Source organism: Salvelinus alpinus, chromosome 9 (assembly GCF_045679555.1).
Source record: "Salvelinus alpinus chromosome 9, SLU_Salpinus.1, whole genome shotgun sequence".
Lineage (NCBI taxonomy): Eukaryota > Metazoa > Chordata > Actinopteri > Salmoniformes > Salmonidae > Salvelinus > Salvelinus alpinus.
Window position 1 is genome coordinate 46,861,250 of NC_092094.1, and position 23,609 is coordinate 46,884,858.

Consider the following 23,609-nt stretch of genomic DNA (forward strand, 5'->3'; position numbering starts at 1 on the left):
TACTCCTCGTCAGAAGAAGAGGAAAGTCGTTACAGGGTGGGAATACTTTCTAAAGGCACTGCGTATATCCGCCTCACTCTCAGAGAAATAAGTAGTCCTGTTAGGTTTTATATAAAGAACTGTACAAATTATACATTTGTGACATCAATATTTTTTTTGAAGTTTCAAAAAATGAATCCAAACAGTAATATGTATATCCAAACAGTATGTAAAATATTTACATTTTATATTTTATTCATTTAGCAGTCTCTTATCCAGAGCGACTTACAGTTAGTGCATTCATCTTAAGATAGCGTGAGACAACCACATATCACAGGCAATATACTATACGAACATTCCATTCCAGCTAAACAATGGATACATAGCATTTAGCAAAACATTTAAATAATAATAAACATAATCTATGAATTACAAATCTGAGAACAGTAATATTTTACACACACACATGAAGGTAACCATAAGCAATCATTTCAGGCGAATAAAATTGGTGGATATAGCGCTTTGGAACCAAACTCTTCAATTTGACCACAGAACTGTATTCGTCCCATTTGGAGGAAAATTAAAACTACTCAGAATATTGATTCTTTCCTTTTACACAGGTCAGTGAATGGGGAGAAAAAGTCTGCTCGTGATAACATTGAACAAGATGATTAGTTGAAACGAGGTTGTCACGTCTCAAGAAAATGACAATTTATGAAATTCAGTACTTTTTGAGATGAATAAAAATCAAAGGAAATGGCCATTAGGCTAGGTGTATTTCAACACATGTGACTGTCAATGTTGATGTCATGACGGAAACTTTTCAGCTAGGCTTCTAACAAAACTATAAACTGTTGGAATAGGTTGGCAAATAGGTTGTCACAATTTGTAAGATAGTCACAATTTGTATATTAGTTATGGTAATGATATATGATTCTTGAAAAATATAACTTATAAATACCTATTAGCTTGATATTTTGAAATACTCAATTGTTTATGTTTTTGTTGTGATTTGAGTAATTTTGTTTTAAATAGCAATTTTTATAAAACAATATGCATAGCTCCTTAAAAAAATGTAATAACGTACAGCTCCATCCATCACCTTACCATCCAAAGGGTTCGTAGTTGCAGAATGTGCTGTTAATATAATTTATGGAGTAATGTAGTCAATAAGGACACCATGGTTGCATTAAAAACACTAAATCCAACACTTAGAACACACCTTAACAAAACCAGGTGCACAGAAGACAATAGAAATATATTTCATTGAAGTATTACAGTTAAGACGTCAATTCAGATTCCAAACATGATGCACACAATCCATCAGGTATAGCCTATTTAACACAGCTTTGAGTTCATAGTCATCTGGTAACTCTTGTAGAGGAAATCACATTCAAGCATAGCCTACATACATGATAATGTGACACTTTAACCTACAGTATACATTCCATTCATACAGTGCACAGCATAAACAAATGGATATTGCCTGTATCGACTGTCTTTCAGGGTACTTATGTAAGAACAACCCCAATGTCCTCATAATGCACTTTGTAAATTTACCACAGAATGGACCTGCAATTGGTGAGATCTCAGAAACCTGTTTGAATTGGCATGGCTATATCTAGGTAACCATAAAGCCTTGTTCACACTGGCAGTTTGAAGTGACTCAAATTCTAGTGGTTTGCATATCCGATTTGAATCTGATTTTTTTTCTACAGTCTGAACAGTCAAAAATCACATCGAATCAGATATTTCAAGCCACAGTTCAAACCACATTTGTAGGTGTTTTGAAATCAGATACAAATCGGATTCCTGGCAATGTGACTGATTTATTTGCCCTCAAGTGGTTTTCAGACTGTTTTATTTGGCATAACTCGTTGCTTGTAAGCTACTCTGTTGACAGTTTGACAAGAACATGTGGTAGCTAACTAGCATGTTAGTCATGTACAAACAAATTAGTGAGTATGCTAGTAAGCTAAACAACTAGCTAGCTTGTTGAATGTTGTGGCTAGCCAAAAGGGATAATTTTGAAAGTTGGGTCATCTTATCCTTTGAGGCTTAAAAGTGTATGTACACTATGATTTTGAACATTCAATGCAATTGGGAAATGTTCATGACAGGCACTAGGCAGGTTTCCATTGACCCAGGTTAATTAGACAAAAGCAATGTCAACAAAAAATCCTTGCGACATGTGTCATGGCAGATATAGGAGAACTTTTCTAAAGATGGACAACATTTTTATTCGTTCAACTGGTGGATTTTTCTTTCGGTCGAACTTTTTTTATTGTGACAAATTAAAATGGAAACTGGGTTTTTCTAATAAATTCTGATTGCAGAATATTTTTTAAGGTACGCGAGGCACATAACTATGTCTTCACATAACTATAAAGCTCCACAACATTTAATTCTAAATGCCTACTCAATTATTGCATTCTTGCTGGCTTTCGAAGGCTACCCGAGACATGAAACGGGTAGGTGGGAGGGCATACAGGTTGTCACCAATGTATTGATGTGCAATTTGCCTAAATGGGTAATGGAAACACTTCCGCCACTACATTTTAATTTGACACTGTAGGTTTTTGCGTTGTTGTTGTTGGGGTGTGACATTATGTCCAGCTGTTTTTATCGACACAAGGTAGTTCAATGGAAACACACCCTACCTAGCAGGCAATTGTTGCATCTATTTTCTTTGCAAACTTTCTAAATGTTGACACAAAATCACTGGACGAGTGAATGGAGACATAGCTACTGTTGTTGTCGTCACCTTAGCTTGCTACAGTACATATCTTCTGAGTGATAGGAAGCATGAGCACCACCACCAATCAGCCAACACCACTGCACACACAACAGTTGTTACTATGACAACTAGCGTTGCCATGTCAGCAAAGACTGCTTTGTCAGCAAAATCCGATTTGGTCACTTGTACTGTTTGGACAGTCAATATTCCAAAACGGATTTGAAAAACAAAACTGATTTGAGCATTAAGGTCTGCATTAAGAGAACAACTTGAAACTTTTCTTGGTCTACATCACCATTAAAATAAAGTAAAAACAAACTAACAAACAAACAAATGAAATAAACAAAGGGGTACTGAAGGTTACCAGTTGGTGACCACTGAGCTGTACTGTACAAATAACATCATGTCATTATGGCTGGGAAGGTACCCACTAATGTACTAGGGATGGGTGAGAGAGAGAGGGGGTACACAACGATGGATGAATTCATCCCACACTTTAGTGTGTGTTCTCCAACCCCTCCATATCATTCTGTCTCACACACACAATCGCCATCCCTTCCACACAAGTACACACTTCCCAAAGTTCATCCATCCTCCTCCCAAAGTTCATCCATCCTCCTCGTCACTGTCTCTCATGGTGATACCTTGGAGACCGTCGCCAGCCTTGACCACCACGGTAGCCTCCTCCACGGTGAGTCGGTTGTAGACGGTCTCATAGCTTTTGTTGTTCAGGGTTCCATCCAGGACTCCTTGGAGCCGGAAGTCTCGGTATGTCTTCTGTGGGATGAAACCAAACACAAAAACACACAGAGGACACGCAGGCAATGGGTAACCGAGACTTTGTACAGTTGTAGGCTAATTCACAACTGGAAGAAGAATTCTTAGAACACTAGACTTAATATTTGGATTGAGGTACATGTTTGAACGGAGGCCTACAGCTGAATGGTTACAGTGTACACTCACACCACTTCAACAATGCACGTTACCTTGACAATCTTGATGAGTGTTTTCAACTGGTACATGTGAAGCTGCAAGTTCAGTCTGTCTGTCAGCCACACACACACAGCCTTCATGGAGCTGGTGTACCATTGCTGTGAACACGCACACACACGCAGACAGACACAAACAAGTCAGCTTATACATTTCTTTTAACCGAGGTACACTGTAGATAAAGCAACATGTCAAGTTACAATGATTCTATACACTATATCTGTCACAAGGTAATAAGGCTGATATAACGTGGTTGTGAGCATGAAGTAACAGAAGATATAGCTGAGTTACACTATAACGGCAAATGTAATTTAGCTAAGCTAGATGGCTAAGCATAGGCTAGTGGTTGCCAGGACTGTGTAAATTGTTAAGAAATAGTATTTATTTGTATTTTTAATTGAACCTTTATTTTAGCAGGGAAATCCCATTGAAACCAAGGCCTATTGTTCAAGGGAGCGCTGCATGTACACAGTCATACAAATGTGCAACATTTACAAATACAACGCAATAAAAACATACAATATTTACAAGCAACAAAAAAAAAGCAATCACATTCCTTAACACGGAGGTCCTCCATCAACAACTTGAACTGCCCTAGAGGTAACAAAGCACCAAGGAGCAACGAGCTCTGCAGATCATTCCATACATGGGGTGCAAAAACACTGAATGCAGATTTACCTATTTCCATAGATATCAACGGAACCTCTAGAGTTAGCCATCCCTGTGATCGGGTCTGGTGACTCGTAAGTCTGTTGTTGAACAATTAAGTAAGGTACAGCGGAAGTCTGTGCAAGAGGGCTTTATGAACAAAAAGAGAGCAGCATATGAATCTACGAGACTTAACAAAGGGCTAGCCTACATTCTGATATAGGATGCAATGATGTGTACTGAACCTGTCGCCCATAATAAAGCGAAGTGCGCTGTGGTAAACTGCATCTAGTGGTATCAGTGAAGTGGAAGCTGTATAAATGGTGTCACCATAGTCTAGCACTGGCAGGAGAGTTGACTGAATGATCTGCTTTCTACTATTCAGGGACAGTCATGGTCTATTTCTGAAGAAGAAGCCTATTTTTATTCTCAACCTCTTAATTAACTCATCCATATGGTTTTTAAATGATAACTTTTCGTCAATCCAGATGCCCAGATATTTACAAGCGGGGACACGATCAATGTGGGCACCATCAGATGTTGATATGCATAAATCATCAGATACATTTTTAAGTGAATTGGAAAACATCAGACCACACACACACACACACCACACACACACACACACACACACACACACACACACACACACACAGTTGATTAAGATGAGCAAAAAATACTACAAAATAAATAATACAAATAGTGAAGCTATATGGGGAAATGATATTGTTTTAAATTGTAATATAGTTGCTCAGAGAAAAATATTTTGGTTAAGTAATAAAAGTAACAAGTAACAAATAAATCGCAAAAAGATAGGTGTCAAAATTTATTGGCACCCCTATTTTCAATAGCTTGTTCACCCTTCCCTTGCGAGGACAATGGCACCGAGACTTTTTATATCATGTTTTATGAGACTGAAGAACACATTGGGAGGGATCTTCCTCCATACAAAATCTTTTCAGATCCTTGATATCCTTCGGTCAGTGGTTATGGACTGACCTCTAAGAATTTATTTGTGGATTGTGATGTGTGCTTGGGGTCATTGTCTTGTTGTAAGATCCACTTGCAGCCAAGTTTCAGCCTCCTGGCAGAGGCAACCAGGTTTTTGGGCTAAAATGTCCTGGCGTTTGGCAGAGTGCCGATGACCTTAACAAGGGCCCCAGGACCAGTGGAACCAAAACAGCCGCATAATATCAAAGATCCACCACTGTATTTTACAGTATATGCGGCATATGCATCCTTCTTTTGAGGCCAAACCCACCACTGGTGTGCATGGACAAAGACCTTTGTCAACTCCTCTGAACATAGCACCAGTTCCAATCCGAGTGTCAATGCCGCTTAGCAAACTCCAGGTGTTTACCTTTGTTGGTTGCTCTCATAAAAATAAGAATAATCTACCAACCCTTTCAAATAGCCTATTGGCGTCTAAATGTGGATTTGGAGACTTGATGACCCTAGATGCGAGCAAGTTCTGTAATTCTCAAATGTTGTCCCTTCTTTGCCTCCCAAACCATCTTCCTCACTGTGCGTGCGGACAAGATACACTTGTATCCTCTACCAGACAAGTTTACCACTGTTCCATTGGTTTTAAACTTGTTAATTGTTGCCCTGATAGTGGTAAGTGGTATATTCGTTATTTTCTGAGTTTTTTTGTACCCATCGCTTGTTTGATGAAAGTCAACAACCATCTGCCTCTTTTCCCAATGGTGATGGATGACAAAAGGTTTTTACATGCGATTTACCAAATGTTTATACCCCAGTGGAACAGGAAGCCACGGAAGGCCCAAATACAGTTCCTTAAGATGAGATTCATTTAAAAAAGTAGAATGTTAATGCAGATTGAATTTTGTTTGATTTTACTTATAAGAATCTTTAAAAGTGCCAATCATTTTGACATTTATCTTTTTTCATATTTTTTAAAAAACTTGTTAAACAAAGTCTCTTTATCTGAGCAATTGTATTAGTATAAAACAATATAATTTCCCCTTTTTTTTGTGTGCTCATTATCTGTACTACTTATTTTATAGAGTCTTTTTTGGTCATCTTTATCAAGGGTGCCAATAATTTGAGGTGACTGTACATCTCATTCAACTTGTTTATTACTACATTCAAAGTGTTTATTGCTATATTTCCTTCAATCCCTTTTTTGTATAGAAGACTAACATTTTCCATTGACAAGTTCCACAACACCCTCTCCAGTCACCCCCAGACAACACATCACACAAGGTCAAAGGATAGGGTTTAAAAGGATAACAGTGTTCCATTAAAACCATTATACTTTCAAATATGCCAATTACTGAAGAATACCTGAATGTGTGGGTCTGAAGAGGTTCACCTCCTTGCTTTAAAAATAGAATGCATAATTTGTTTGTAAATGTCTTTGTAGTTCTATTACCAGGCTGGCTACCTTTCACACCTCTCTCCTGGCTACATACAGTAGTATGCCAGAATATTTCTTCTTCATGCAAATCATCTCACATGGTTCTTTCAATTAAGTCACTGGTATAGTATAGTAGTGTAGGTGTATAGATAGCATAGTATATTTACATATAAGTTAGCTGTTCTATTTGAAATGATAAGGCTTGGGAGTTTAGGGGACAAAAAACAACTGACTTAAGTAAAAGGCACAGTACACTGTTGGTGAACCCTATTTGGAGCCAGTGTGCCTCACTCTATACAGAGTTAATTTGACGATGCAATCTCCTACATTGAGCTCCCTGCTCATTGAAAGGGAAATAAAAAACTAGTGGGATGTTGGTGACTGAAAGCATCTGGGTTTCTATCAATGTCTTCTCAAGTGAGGACTTCTGACAAAGAGCATGACACTTTCTCCATCGTTCGGCCTGTCCTCTCTGATATTTTAACGCTCCCTTTCCAGAAGAATCCATCTCATTTCACTTTGAGTATCGTTGGCTCCACAACAGCCAATAAAAACATTAATACCTACAACGAGAGCCAGCCTACTCGGTAACAGGCTAGCCGCCCCCTGGCACTCAATGGAGCGAGCGTGAAATTGAAAATGGAGATGCACTTTAATTGAGCCGATTAGTGGAAGAGGGGGAAAACAGATGGAGGGAACAAGAGAGCGTTAACTAGACGAGTGAACGTCAGGTCGTTTGTTGTCATTAGTTCTCCTGGAACATTATTTATGTAGTTTGGTAGCTGAGTGTGTCTTTGTGGTGTTTCTGACGGCGAGATGTTAATGACACACTTAAGTGTCCCTCGGTTGACGTGGTTAAGGGCAGAGTGAAGAGAGCAGGGCCACATCTGGGGGCTGGCTGGAGGGGAGGGCTAGTTTGTGTGGCCCCTGTCAGAAGGCTTTATCAGATTAATCAGGAAGAGTTGTCCCCTAATATGGAGGACGAGAAGAAGGACTGGTCGCCCGCAAGGGCATGCATTACCCTCGTCATCAACAAAGGAAGCCAAACACTATCTTGGCTGCTCCTCATGTGTAGAAACACATACAGTCAGGTCCCAAATTATTGGCACTCTTGATAAAGATGAGAAAAAAAGATTGTATAAAATAAATACTACAAATACTAAAAAGGTTGTGGTCAAAATTATTGGCAACCATGTTTTCAATACCTTGCAATACGAGGATAACAATACTAAGCCTTTTCCTCAAATGTTTTATGAGATGGGAGAACACATTGGGAGTGATCTTAGATCATTCCTCCATACAGAATCTTTCCAGATCCTTGATATCCTTCTCCTGCGCTTATGAACTGCCCTCTTCAATTCAAACCACAGGTTTTTAATGGGGTTCAAGTCCGGAGACTGAGACGGCATTGCAAAAAAAATATTTTATGACCAATTAACCGTTTCTTTGTGGATTTTGATGTGCGTGCTTGGGGTTATTGTCTTGCCAGTATTGTCTTGTGGCCAAGTTTCAGCCTCCTGGCAGAGGCAACCAGGTTTTTGGCTTAAATGTCCTGGTACTGGGTAAAGTTCATGATGTCGTTGACCTTAACAAGGGCCTCAGGACCAGTGGAGGCAAAATAGCCCCATAACAGCAAAGATCCACCACCATATTTTGGGGTTCTTTTCTACTTAAGCATCCTTATTTCAACGCCAAACCACAACTAGTGTAAAAAAAAGCTCAGTGCCGTTATGTAGAAAAACGGTAAAAATAAATAAAAATGACAGGGTTGCCAATAATTTTGACCCTTATCTTTTTGAGAAACAAAAAAAACTTGTTAAACAAAATGTCTTTATCTGAGCAATTGTACTAGTATACATTTTTGGAGCATACAATATAGCTCAGTATATGCATTTATTTGATACAGTCTTTTTTGCTCATCTTTATCAAGGGTGTCAATAACTTTGGATCCGACTCTATATGCATGCATGCATACACACCGACACATACACAAGTAAACCATACACACACATGCAAACACACTTAAAAACAGCTGACCAATACAAGCTGATGGCACCCAAAAGCAGCAAGAGCTACACTCATGCAATGCAATTACCCACACACATAAACAGACAGATGTGTGCACATTAACACATCTATGGAGAGATCATCACATTTCCCAGCACACACAACCACAGGCGGTGAGCGTGTGTGTGGTGACATGGTTAGACCCTGACGTTGTCTCTCCTCCTAGTGCATGACTGTGAGTGTGTGGGGTCCATTAGAGCTGTGCCTGCCTCCTCCGTCTCCCATCCACCCCCTCCTCCCCATCTCCCCAGCCCCAAATCAACACTGCTTTACTCCAATCTCAGTTTCCACGTCAAGTTTACAAACCCAATCTTAGAGGGTAGCAATGAGGAGGGCTGTGTTTGCGTGTGTGTCGGATGGATGAATCGTTTTTTGTTGTTGTTGCATGCATTGTCAGATAGGTACGTATGTGTATGTATGTGTGCCTTAGATGTGTGTAATTGTGTATGCATTTCATCTTATGTGCTGAACACTGAAGGTACTCTGTGACACACTGCAACCGCAGGATATATAGAGGAAGTAAGGGGCCACACACAGGGCACCTCTCAGCATATTTCAATGGTAGACAGGTCAACAAAAACCCTGGGGGGGTTAGCTTGGGCCCTGGAAGTAGTCACAATGGGGTACTCTCACTGTGAAACAAGTGTCCTCTCGCACTCATCACATCATGCGGCCTCCCCACAACAATAAGAGGGTGCAAATGAGATAGGGAGAGGAAAAAGGAGGGCAAATGTGTGAGGGAGAAATGGGAAGGGAGGTGCATACAGGTTAAGAGGGGTCCAGAGAAGAGGAGGGAGTTTGTGAAAAGAAAAGTGAAAATAAAATGGCTGAGAGAGGGAGATATAAAGTAGAGTGGAAAGCACTGGTCAGGAAAGGGGAAGACAGAGAGCTGAAGAAGAGAGAGAAAGGTGGGGGAAGTGTGTATAAAATGAGAGGAAGAGGGGTGCAAGGAAAGGGAAACAGTGGGACAGAAATAGCAGCTAGTGAGATGGAGAGTGTGTGTCACTGTATCTATGAGTGAAAAGGAAAGAGAGTTTGTTTTTGTGCATGTGTGTCTGTGTCTTAGTGAGAGGGAGGGAGTGTGTTTGTGTGTCCACTACCGCACATTTAAGGTTTGATGGAATCCCACACACACTCTGTTTGACCTGACAACGATTCACCTCAGAATAGGATAAATAAAGTGGGTGAAATGTGTCTCCTTTTTATGCTGTTTTTCATTCAACACCTACATATACTGTACTGGCATCACAACACAGCAGATATAATGTCCACTGGTTCCTATTTCTATTGTGTTTAACAAAATGTATTTAACTATTTTAACATAGCGTTGTAACATAGCGTTGTTACTCACTCATTCTATGTTCTTAGTATGACGAAAACGCAGAAGAAAAGTGAAAACATATACACACAAACAGGGGCGGCAAGTAGCCTAGTGGTTAGAGTGTTGGGTCAGTAACCAAAAGGTTGCTGGATCGAATCCCCGAGCTGACAAGGTAAAAATCTGTTGTTCTACTCCTGAACAAGGCAGTTAACCCCCTGTTCGCCGGTAGGCTGTCATTGTAAATAAGAATTAGTTCTTAACTGACTTGCCTAGTTAAATAAAAGTTAAATATATATATTTTTAATTTTCAGGCGGAGTTGTGAAGTTATCTGTCTGTTGTTTGTACTATTGACTGTAAGTAAAAACATTAAATGCTAAAAAGCAAGGCGTGTGTATAGTATAACATTGTGTCCCTTCCAGGTTTCAATACCATTGTAAACTCAGCAAAAAAAGAAACGTCCCTTTTTCAGGACCCTGTCTTCAAAGATAATTCATAAAAATCCAAATAACTTCACAGATCTTCATTGTAAAGGGTTTAAACACCGTTTCCCATGCTTGTTCAATGAACCATCCACAATTAATGAACATGCACCTGTGGAACGGTCGTTAAGACACTAACATCTTACAGACGGTAGGCAATTAAGGTCACAGTTATGAAAACTTAGGACACTAAAAAGGCCTTTCTACTGACTCTGAAAAACACCAAAAGAAAGATGCCCAGGGTCCCTGCTCATCTGCGTGAACGTGCCTTAGGCATGCTGCAAGGAGGCATGAGGACTGCAGATGTGGCCAGGGCAATAAATTGCCAAGTCCGTACTGTGGGATGCCTAAGACAGCGCTACAAGGAGACAGGACGGACAGCTGATCATCCTCGCAGTGGATGATGTAGCAACACCGGCACAGGATCGGTACATCCGAACATCACACTTACTGGACAGGTACAGGATGGCAACAACAACTGCCCGAGTTACACCAGGAACGCACAATCCCTCCATCAGTGCTCAGACTGTCCGCAATAGGCTGAGAGAGGCTGGACTGAGGGCTTGTAGGCCTGTTGTAAGGCAGGTCCTCACCAGACATCACCGGCAACAACGTCGCCTATGGGCACAAACCCACTGTCGTTGGACCAGACAGGACTGGCAAAAAGTGCTCTTCACTGACGAGTCATGGTTTTGTTTCACCAGGGGTGATGGTTGGATTCGCATTTATCGTCGAAGGAATGAGCGTTACACTGAGGCCTGTACTCTGGAGCGGGATTGATTTGGAGATGGAGGGTCTGTCATGGTCTGGGGCGGTGTGTCACAGCATCATCCGACTGAGCTTGTAGTCATTGCAGGCAATCTCAACGCTGTGCGTTACAGGGAAGACATCCTCCTCCCTCATATGGTACCCTTCCTTCAGGCTCATCCTGACATGACTCTCCAGCATGACAATGCCACCAGCCATACTGATCGTTCTGTGCGTGATTTCCTGCAAGACAGGAATGTCAGTGTTCTGCCATGGCCAGCAAAGAGCCCGGATCTCAATCCCATTGAGCACGTCTAGGACCTGTTGGATCAGAGGGTGAGGGCTAGGGCCATTCGCCCCAGAATTGCCCAGGAACTTGCAGGTGCCTTGGTGGAAGAGTGGGGTAACATCTCACAGCAAGAACTGGCAAATCTGGTGCAGTCCATGAGGAGCAGATGCACTGCAGTACTTAATGCAGCTGGTGGCCACACCAGATACTGACTGTTACATTTGATTTTGACCCCCCCTTTGTTCAGGGACACATTATTCCATTTCTGTTAGTCACATGTCTGTGGAACTTGTTCAGTTTATCTCTCAGTTGTTGAATCTTGTTATGTTCATACAAATATTTACACATGTTAAGTTTGCTGAAAATAAACGCAGTTGACAGTGAGAGGACGTTTTTTGTTGTTGCTGAGTTTATGAAGCAATAGGGACTTAACAATAGCCATACTCCTTGCCATACTCATATGTCTACGATAATATAGATATCAAAAAGAAAGGAGGATCAAGGCACTCTTCATATAATTAATTAAAATGCCATACTAATAAAGGCATTTTAATTAATTATATGAAGAGTGCCTTGGTCCTCCTTTCTTTTTGATGACCAATTTACCCCTTTTACCAAAGAGCACCTTCTATCTACCAAAATGTACTATTGTGTACCTTAGTAGCGCTTCCCTTCCTCCTCTTTCTACTAGATAATATAGATATGTTGGTTGTTTAGCAAAAGGTTGTTTAGGTGTTGGATTAGGTTGTTGACAACATGTAAACTATATTTCATATTCGAATGTTTATTGAAAACATAAATAGATTTGCACAATGAGCACTTTTTCTCACTCAAATACATTGTTACAATTGTTGGTTAGATAGCTAGCGAATTTTAGCCATATTAGCATTGACATGAAATCACTCAAAACACCTCAAAACAAAACATGGCATCAAGAACAAGATAAAAGTAGCTGAATCGAGCCACCTACGATTCCCCACATGGCAGCTTCTTGTCATTGTTGCTAGCTATCTGACCGTTCACAATCATTACAAAGCACGGCTTTGACAGACCAGCTAGATGCTTGCGCATAATTTTCGTGACGTTGCCAGCCAACCTGTCTACAAGGTGCAAGTGTGAGTGCACGTCACGGTCGACACACTTACGTCAAACAGCTTCTCGATGTACATCTCCTCGTTGACGCGGTCTCGCAGGATGTCCTGGTTCTGCCGCACAAACGTTATGTAGGTATCAGCCAGGTCCATCCCTGGCTTCTGAGAGCGGATAGAGAGAGGAGACAGGGAGAAGAAGAAGAGAGATGAAAAACCACAAGGAGGTGATAGATAGGGTTAAACATGGGGAGCGTAATAGGGAAGACACTATTTGTGGACTGGTGTGTTCGACTTTAACACCTAAACAGAGAATGGCCATATTCATTGCCTTAAAGTGGACATCAGCAGTTGAAACAATAACAAAGCAAACTCCCCCCCACCTGTTTCGCTAAAAAGCTGAGCGGTTGGAAAAATGTAACCACTCTCAAATTATGATGCAAGGGCTAACCATCCATGATATCAAAATTATAGTTTTAACCATGTTTTGAGGCTATACATTTACTTGACATTTACTTCATTTACAAACATTGGAGTAAAATAAGCTTATATTTTGGGTTCTGACAGGGTACAGCAGTTGAACTAAGCTCACGATGCATTTATAAGTTATATTCTTCAAGAATCAATGGGTACATATCATTAGTAAGGTCAAAAATTGATGTCGCTATGGCAGATTTCCCCTTTAAAAGTGATATTTTCATTGGACAACATGGATACTGAGTTTCAACTGCTGCACTCTAACACATCCCATTCTCTTCGAGAGATGTGTAAAAGGTACGACTCTGCACACTTGCTGTCAGAATAACAAGCGGTGGAGCTGTTACCAACTAAACATTTAGTGAATGTCAAAGCAATCGTGGCGCCAGAGGAGAGAGGCCAGAGGCAGAAAAAAGGGTTAACCCTCTTCCATTCACACTCTCTATGTCAGTTGGAGATTACACTGTAATGCTATTGTAATTGCTTTGACATCTTTCACACCCGCTTCTCAGGGCCTTAGATAGCCCCCGGGGCCTGCTGTCCTGCTACAGTGCTGAACACAACACGCCAACTCCCCTGTGGAAAAGGAGCTTCTGTATGTGCAAATAAAATAAAAACCTGAGCACAGAAAACCCCTTTGACTGATGTTCTTCAACAGAGATGGAAGAGAAGACTGTGATTACCAACTGTAATTGTGGCAACCGAAGCGGAAGGTGGGTAACTGACCAAGTGGGGTAGCCTCTGTGTGTGTGTCATTACCTTAGGTTGAGGTAGTCATTAGAGCTGGGAGCAAGTCAACAGGGGCCAACTCTACCCAGTCAGCTTTGCCGTGACAGAGGCGATTCTGACGTGACAGGGATGACCCTGATGTGTCAGAGCGACTTACAGTAGTGAGTACATACAATTTCCATACTTTTTCCAATTGGTCCCCAGTGGGAATCGAACACACAACTCTGGCGTTGCAAGTGCCATGCTCTACCAACTGAGCCACACGATGTATGTGACCCAACATCGATAAAAACTTAAATCAAACCCTGTACAAATACAACTACATTCAACCCAGCAAAGCATCATAATATCCTGTATATTTCAAACAAAGATGTTGTTCATTCATTGTCATATAACTGGGGTCCATTGTTTTTGGTTTAAATCGTTTTTAAACGATAAATGGTCCCTTAAAAAGGATCGAACCGACCACAAATGTGTTTGCAGCTACCATCATTTATGTGATTTTGCCGCTTAGTTGGATAAAGAAGACGCTGGAGAGGAAAACCTGAGGCACACAATAGTAGATGGTGCTGAGGACTCACCTCTGCTCATGCATCCAAATAGATATTTGTTGCTTGACTGAATGGCTTATTTTCAGTTGCCTAGCAGCAAAACAGCCATCCTAAAATGTGTTAAAAATAAATACTGATTGACTCTCAAATCCATATACTCATATTCCCCTCAAAATATCCCTACATTTCCTCTATAAAACACATTTCACTTAAATAAAAACCTTAAACAATGAGTAGAGCTTCTTTATAGATCACATTTTCCTTTGTGATCCATGCTGTTCCTAAATTCATAAAATAGGGCATCCAATATAAAGCATAGAAATATGTTTCTCACAAAGAAATGTATTTCATACTATAAAAAGGATGTAATACAAAGTGACATGAATGTATTTAATCGAAGGTTACATTCAATTCACAGTAAATCATATGGACCTTTGATGAGCTGTACTTCAGTGTCACAGGGGCTAAAGTACAATAAGGGTGAGGAGGGTGAGATGTGAGGTCAGAGGGGGTGGGGGGGTGGTTGGGCATGATGATGATTGACAGGGCTGTCAAAAAACTGTAATCCAGTGGGTGGAGATGTTAAATCCGCCACTTCCTGCGCTGCAATGAGTGACAGTGTGAATTGGACAGGTGTGGGGCTGTGTGTGTGAGTGTGTGTATCAGGATTATTGGGAGTATATCACTGCCCCCCCACTGCCCCACCTCACACCCCCAAGGCAGGGCCCTCTCTATTCCTCTCTTTCTATCCCCCTTTCCATCTCTTTCAGTAGCTCTCTCCTTCTCTCCCTCTGTGACAAGGTGACAAAGCAGTGTGACAGGGAAGCATGGTAGAGATACAGACAGAGGCCAGGTTCCAACACTGCTACAGTCCAGATTGGGGCCTCGCACAAAATACACACCGGTCGCCCTCTGTCACGCTCTGCCCTCTTTCAAAGAAATAAACTTTAGTTCTGTACTTGACTTGTAGCCAAACACGCCAGACACATACCCGCACACACACACAGGCTGTTCCAGACCGTCAACAATCCAGTGTGAAATGGCATCATGTCAAAGGGAAGGAGAAAGAGAAATGCGTGTGTGGTGGAGGTGGTGGAGATAGACAGAGGGTGAAGGAGGAGAGGGAATGTGGAGCCAGGCCAAGTGGTGGCTGAATGAGAGGTGTACAGTTAGGGCGAGGCAGCCCGGTTAACCTGATGGGGATAAGCGCTGGGAGCTGTGGAGACAAAAGAGAGAGAGAGAGAGGGGACAAAATGTGTTGCTGTTAATTATACACTGCCAGTTCGGTTTCCTACCCTGGTTCGGTTTCCCCCAGGTGCAGTTGGGTGTGTGTGTGTGTGTGTGTGTGTGTGTGTGTGTGTGTGTGTGTGTGTGTGTGTGTGTGTGTGTGTGTGTGTGTGTGTGTGTGTGTGTGCGCGCGTGTGCATGTGTGTGAACCAGTAGGGTGCACTGCCAACACGAGGCCCTTGAACAGCAGTCTTCACAAAAAAGGGAGGGACCGAAAAGAGTTTCCTGCTAAAGGCCCCAGCGACACAACCCTCCTCTTCTCTTTAGCCCACCTGTAACCGGGGCGTAGCAGCTTTCGGTTCCCTCCACACAAAAGCGCAAGGTGGAGGTTACATTCTAATTTCAGGTGAAGGGAGGAGGAGGAGAGGAGATTTGACAGGCTCAGAGCTCTGGGAAAAAGTGCCAATAGGACACGTGGGATTTGCTGAGTCAAGGACAGGCGGGAGGGGGAGGACTGAAGAGAACCACAAAGGTTTGGCAAAAGGCTTTTGCGAGGCTCTAGCTTGGCTGTCTTTATCAAAAGTTTACAGACTTTTACAAACTAATGGCCAAGGCTCTACTCATGGATTCTGAAAAGAGCTTGGTTATGATATAGAGAAACCACCTCTTGCTTTGGGTTAAGAGTAGGATTTGTGGACCGAAACAGAACTAAACTCAGCCCACGATGGTGAATGGACTGAATCTTGAACAGGACAAAGCTTTTGATGGCTTAAGAACAAGAGTATGTCACAATTAACCTTGTACTGCAGCAGGCTAAATCAGGGTCACACAGAGTGTTTTTCTTGGTAGTCTTAAATAAATCTACTTTGAAACAAAAGTATACACCTCACACACATGGTTAACACCAGCCGCCGCTGGTGGAATGTTATTAATATTTTTCAAATTTTGTAATTAATAAACATTATTTCAAAAACCCTGACGGAAATCTGGTGTTTCTATGTCAAACGGTTTTGTTATATTTCAGTCTTCTGTTTTATATATATATATAATACATATTCACTCTATATCTGACATGGTACAAATGTCTTTTTTTGTAAGCCATAGCAGGACGGGCTCATTGTAATGGCTAGAATGTAATTCATGGAAAGGTGTCAAACACAGCAAACATATGGAAACCACATCTTTGACTCTGTTCCATTTATTCTATTCCATCCATTACAATGAGCCTGTCCTCCTATAGCTCCTCCCACCAGCCTCCCCTGCATTCCACCCATGAGGCCACTAGGTCATTTGACTGCAGTAAGTAATGACAACCTGGCCCAAATTTGAACAACCTACCTCAACATTCTACTTTAACTTTACAATCCCTGACCAATGGAGAGTAGGCGTAATGTGCATGTCCTTCAGTATGTGTTGTTGCGTCTCTCTTTTGGTAATTGGAGGCCTTTCCTCATCGCTGTTTGTCATCTTTCTGTCTGCTGATATAGAGCTCCTGCTCCCTGCCATGGCGCTGTCACTCATTAGTGTTGCTGTGGCGTGTGGTGACCGCCCATGACTGACACCTTGGCGAATCGCTCCAAAAAGTTTTCATTAGACAACTGTGCCAATAATTAGCCCCGCACCCCGCCTCAACTTTGAACGCTCTGACACACCATGGTGGTACGAGGTGAAATGTTAAAATATTTCACCCACGTTTAACATCAGCGTTTGATGAAAAAATCTTGAACAATATGATCCCACTCAATGCCAGCTCCGAGCGATGTTTCTTTTAGACAGTAATAAATTGTGCAAACAGGTTCATATGAGAAAGTAAGACATCTTTAGAAACGAAGGAGAAACAATACTCACTGGCACATCCACATACTTGGCAGCCGCTTTCACCTTCGAGGCAAAGGAAAGACACAAAAAAGTTCAACTGAGCAGATTTGGTTGCAACAAATAAAACTTGGCTTTTGTTAGCACTAAATGCACTGAAAGCGCTGCTACTTACCGTGAAAGAGAAGATCGAAGAAAATAATGTCCCTTCGTCATATCTGGAGAGCTTGGAGAGAACGGTGTCTAGAGGTCCAGCAAACTCCAGGGCAGAAGACAATCAGACATGTTAGTTTGCCATTTGTAAAGGAATATGGGGTATGAGTGCACAGCCTGAATGACTTTCTCCTGTTCAAATGATCTATGTGTTCCTGTCATCGTTTGATTAGAACATATTCTATCATATTTTGCATAGAATATGAAAATAAAAAGCAGGTGTAATAAAACTGGGTAAGGGAGAAGAAGAGAAGAAGAGAAGGAATGATAGTGATTCTTAGCAAAATGGACATTTGATTTGAGGTGGGCTGACATATACTGCATCTATAGGGAGGATGGTGTCATTGAGCCTGTGGAGGATGTGCAGTAACATACTGTACCTTTGAGACCAGGGAGGAAATCATGTCTTTAAACGTGTCATCGATCAGGTCGTCGATTTTCGAATGATACTGTTGCTGAGAAGATGGCAAGGAAACAAACAAACAAACAAGCATTTTACAAATCTATGAGGGAGATAAGGTGAAAATGATTCCTTCATCCTGTCACGCACGCACAAACACACAAGGCACGCATGGACGACCACACTCTCTCTCCTTCTCTCTACCCCGCCTCCCCACCCCAAACATTCAGCAGAGAAAATCTTCCCATGTAGCGCCGCTGAGTTAAGCAGCTAATAGGGCCATTATGTTGCTGAATGGCATTCCCGCTCTCGTTGGAAGGCAAAGGAATTCGAAGGATACTTTTTGTGCTTCCCCACAATTAGAGCAGCCTTGTGTTTCTCTAAAGCACCGGTCCAGCTGCGGGGACCAAAGACTCTCACTAGATTCAATTAATCCGCCATTTCATGTCTCATAACCCCCATATTCATGGGACTTTTTTCCCCTCCCCAAAAAACCAATGGCGCAGCCAGAAAGAGGTATTGATAGAAAAGAGTGAGAAAGAGAGAGATGGAGGGAGACGGTGGAGAGAAGAGGGAGGGAGAACCTCCATTTGCAGCGTTGAATGGCTGGCTGCCTTCGACGCTCGCACAGCAGCCAGAGAGTTCATCTCTTAGCGACAATGCCCTTTCACGGTGCGTCTAAAGAACACCCAAATTAAAAATTTCAATCAACAAAGCCCGCAGATCAGTGACAAATTGAGGGTCTGGAGGTCACTATCGGCAGCCCTAATTTTCTTTTCACCTTTTTCTCCATCCCATGAAATGGCAGCTTCTTTCATAAACTGAATTTCAAGCGAATCTTAAGGACTTTTTACCTCAATTAACATTGCTGTGTTTTCTTTCTATTTTACAGAGGGGGCCTAATTGTGAGGTCCTTCTTCACATTAAAGAATATTAAATTGTGAGGTTTTTGCCACACCCAAAAGAACAATAATTTATTTTAAAAACATTTATCTGGTAGCAGACCACTAAGAGTCACTTCAGCCAGTTTTTTTTCTTCCAAGGCCCAACTGTCATTTTCAAATGCAAGTGCCTCATTCCAATAACAATACCAACGACCACATAGTCAACAGCTGATCATCCCTTAGACATAACAATCCTGGGGATAAATTGGTATACAGCAAGACAGTCCTAATTTGCAGAGATGCTTTTGATGAAGATATTCGATTATACGCTGGGGAATGATTAATTGGAAAATCACAAAGGAGGAAATATTTGGTCTCGTAAAAGTTGATGACGACTCCTCCATTCAGTGGTTTGAATAGGAAGTATGATGAAGCAGGCAATGGCAGACACCATTCAATGCACAAGCATCTGAAATGCCAGGATCTCTTTTGTGTCGATCAAAAGCGAGCACTCTGGCACAGACTGCTATACCCAAAGACATTCTCTGGTGAATGTGCAACAGAATGTTAGGATGTAGTTCACATTGAGGTCCCTTTGAGACAAGTCAGAAGTTAGACAAATTGCTTAATGCATTTACAAGGATCAGAGGGAACTTAAATGTGTGTGTGTGTGGGGGGGGTTCTACAAAGCTACATCATTTATCTATTTGATTATGAATTTTAGGATCGCTTTAGTTCTAAAAACATATATAAAAAATATTATTTGATGAAACATTGAATTTGGCCTTACTGCTTTTAGCCCATAGAAACACATTGAATAACAGATTCATACATGGGAAAACAGATAGTCAAAAACAAATCAAAAGGAAGTCTGTTTTAAAGTGTTTGTCCTAAATCTGGGAGATGTAAGATTTTATATGAGATTTCTTTCAGGAATTTTAATTAATTGATTCTTCACCCATATTTAACCTCTTTTTTTGCACGAAACTACTTCCATATATACTGTACTTCCATAATTTATTAAAACGGGTCCCGGTCTTCAGACGAGTCCGACATGTACGTGTTCTTGAGAGTCTCACCTTTCCATAGAGCGTCATATTAGTGTGTAGCCCAAACTGATCGGACGCTACAGACGTTTTCGTAAGAAGAACGATTTTTGGGATGTCTCATGGTCTGATAAACATTGCTATAGCTTGGCCACCTTCCACCGCATACGCAGACAGCAGATTGTGATGCAGCCCATTGAAAAAAACTAATCTATAGCTTAAACAGATGATTGGGATTTTCTTATTATGCTAATTAGATTTCCATTCATTTCCATTCACAAAGCCTAAAACATCTAGTTTTCGCAGATTTCTTTGTTGTTGATGAAAACATTGACTCTAGAGTAACTTTCATAAAAAAGATACAGTTCAAGTCGGAAGTTTACATACACCTTAGCATTTAATCCAACTTAAAATTCCGTTTTAGGTCAGTTAGGATCACCACTTTATTTTAAGAATGTGAAATGTCAGAATAATAGTAGAGAGAATGATTTCTTTCATCACATTCCCAGTGGTTCAGAAGTTTACATGCACTCAAATAGTATTTGGTAGCATTGCCTTTAAATTGTTTAACTTGGGTGAAACGTTTTGGGTAGCCTTCCACAAACTTCCCACAATAAATTGGGTGAATTTTGACCCATTCCTCCTGACAGAGCTGGTGTAACTGAGACAGGTTTGTAGGCCTCCTTACTCGCACACACTTTTTCAGTTCTGCCAACAAATTTTCTATAGGATTGAGGTCAGGGCTTTGTGATGGCCACTTTAATTCCTTGACTTTGTTGTCCTTAAACCATTTTGCCACAACTTTGGAAGTATGCTTGGGGTCATTGTCCATTTGGAAGACCCATTTGTGACCAAGCTTTAACTTCCTGACTGATGTCTTGAGATGTTGCTTCGATATATACACATAATTTTCCATCCTCGTGATGCCATCTATTTTGTGAAGTGCACCAGTCCCTCCTGCAGCAAAGCACTCCCACAACATGATGCTGCCACCTCCGTGCTTCACGGTTGGTATGGTGTTCTTCGGCTTGCAAGTCTCCCCCTTTTTCCTCCAAACATAATGATGGTCATTATGGCCAAACAGTTCTGTTCTTGTTTCATCAGACCAGAGGACAAAAAGTACGATCTTTGTCCCCATGTGCAGTTGCAAACCGTAGACTGGCTTTTTTATGCCGGTTTTGGAGCAGTTTACTTCTTCCTTGCTGAGCGGCCCTTCAGGTTATGTTGATATAGGACTCGTTTTACTGTGGATATAGATACTTTTGTACCTGTTTCCTCCAGCATCTTCACAAGGTCCTTTGCTGTTGTTCTGGGATTGATTTGCAATTTTTTCACCAAAGTGCGTTCATCTCTAGCAGACAAAACACATCTTCTTCCTGAGCGGTATGATGGCTGCGTGGTCCCATGGTGTTTATACTTGCGTACTATTGTTTTTACAGATGAATGTGCTACCTTCAGGCATTTAGAAATTGCTCCCAAGGATGAACCAGACTTGTGGAGGTCTACAATCTTTTTTCTGAGGTCTTGGCTGATTTATTTGGATTTTCCTATGATGTCAAGCAAAGAGGCACTGAGTTTGAAGGTAAGCCTTGAAATACATCCACAGGTACACCTCCAATTGACTCAAATGATGTCAATTGGCCTATCAGAAGCTTCTAAAGCAATGACATCATTTTCTGGATTTTTCCAAGCTGTTTAAAGGCACAGTCAACTTAGTGTATGTAAACCTCTGACCCACTGGAATTGTGATACAGATTATTTCACTTATAATTCACTGTATGTAAACAATTGTTGGAAAAATTACTTGTGTCATGCACAAAGTAGATGTCCTAACCGACATGCCAAAACTATAGTTTGTTAACAAGAAATTTGTGGAGTGGTTGAAAAACGAGTTTTAATGACTCCAATCTAAGTGTATGTAAACTTCCGACTTCAACTGTATATAACGACTTGGGGCTAGCTATTGTAAGTTCAGAGTCACTCGCCCCAACAGTGCGTGTGTGCTGGAGGCAAGTGAAAGCTCGGGAGAGAGGGGGAGTGTGGTGAGGGTACCTGTACCAGACAGGGGGAGACAGGCCAGGGCAGACGGTGAACAGATCGCCAAGTGGAATCCAAGAAGCCTGTGCAGCAGGCAACAGGAGTAGGTGTCACACCCACTCGGGAGAAGCTTTTATTTCTGGAGGCATATTTCTTATAGAAAATGCCTCTGAAGCCCTGTTCAAAGACCATCCAAAGGGGGCTTCAAAGACCCCTGCCACTTGTTGGGCCCAAAGGCCTCGCCACATCTCACTTCACACCTCCGTGCTAATTGAAGTTGTATCTGGTCTGTCCTAGCAAGCATAGCAGCCTTAACTCAGCATGCAGTCCCCATAAAGGAAAATATTTAATTGTAATGCACTTTATTTTTATTCTTGGATTTCAAAATAGCATCAGACCAAACACTACTCACTCAGTTCCAGGTTGGATGGTGTCCTCAGGTCTCTGCTGTTTGTTTGCTAGAGCACCCTCTGTATATATTGGAAAAAGGAATCCTTGGTAGCAGTAATCGCTCCAGGTAATTTTGGCCAAAATTAGGTTATAAGTTTGGAGTTTTGATCTGGAGTGAAGGCTATGCTGTGGAGGGTAGCATCCTGCATATGTCCCTGCCGAAAAATCTTAAGTTTAAGTTTTACTCCAAATCTATCCTTTTGTAAAAAACATGTTGAAAAATGTGAGAGCTCACATGCAGCTGTGTGTTTCTCTCTCTCTCATGCATGGTGAAGTTATTAATTACACTTTGGATGGTGTATTAATACACCCAGTCACTACAAAGATACAGGCGTCCTTCCAAACTCAGTTACTGGAGAGGAAGGAAACCGCGAAGGGATTTCACCATGAGGCCAACAGATGAGTTTTGGTATCTGGTATTTTATTAGGAACCCCATTAGCTGTTACGAAAGCAGCAGCTACTCTTCCTCGAGTCCACACCAAACATGAAACAAGACATATTACAGAACATTAATAGACAAGAACAGTTCAAGGACAGAACTACATACAGTACCAGTCAAAAGTTTGGACAAATCTACTTATTCCAGGGTTTTTCTTTTATTAAACTATTTTCTACATTGTAGAATAATAGTGAAGACATCAAAACTATGAAATAACACACATGGAATCATGTAATAACCAAAAAAGTGTTAAACAAATATATTTGAGATTCTTCAAAGTAGGTACCCTTTGCCTTGATGACAGCTTTGCACACTCTTGGCATTCTCTCAACCATTAACCTCTTATGGCTGCAAGGGAAATTATTGAGTAGCCAGAAAAAAGGTGCCCATTTCAAACGGCCTCGTACTCAATTCTTGCTCGTACAATATGCATATTATTTATTACCTTTGGATATAAAACACCTTCTAGTTTCTAAAACAGGTTTAATTATTTCTCTAAGTGAAACATAACTCTTTTTACAGCCCATTTTCTGGAAAAAGTGAATTTTCCAAGAAGCTATGTCTCTCTTCAAGATACTCTCTATAAAAGGCCTTGGCACTTGGGACTGTACAAA

General features: G+C 41.2%; 1 protein-coding gene across 1 annotated transcript in view; it reads right to left on the reverse strand.

Moving 5' to 3' along the window:
* Positions 1–209: 209 nt before the first annotated feature.
* LOC139530232 (calcium-dependent secretion activator 2-like) overlaps positions 210–23,609 on the reverse strand; it is a 250,472-nt gene continuing 227,072 nt past the window's right edge. The window contains exons 23-28 of the mRNA XM_071326441.1: positions 18,119–18,193; positions 17,701–17,784; positions 17,559–17,591; positions 12,784–12,891; positions 3,703–3,807; positions 210–3,493 (exon numbers count right to left, since the gene is read on the reverse strand). Of these exons, the coding sequence (XP_071182542.1) occupies positions 3,323–3,493; positions 3,703–3,807; positions 12,784–12,891; positions 17,559–17,591; positions 17,701–17,784; positions 18,119–18,193 (576 nt within the window). The 3' untranslated portion in view covers positions 210–3,322. The remainder of the gene's footprint in view (positions 3,494–3,702; positions 3,808–12,783; positions 12,892–17,558; positions 17,592–17,700; positions 17,785–18,118; positions 18,194–23,609) is intronic.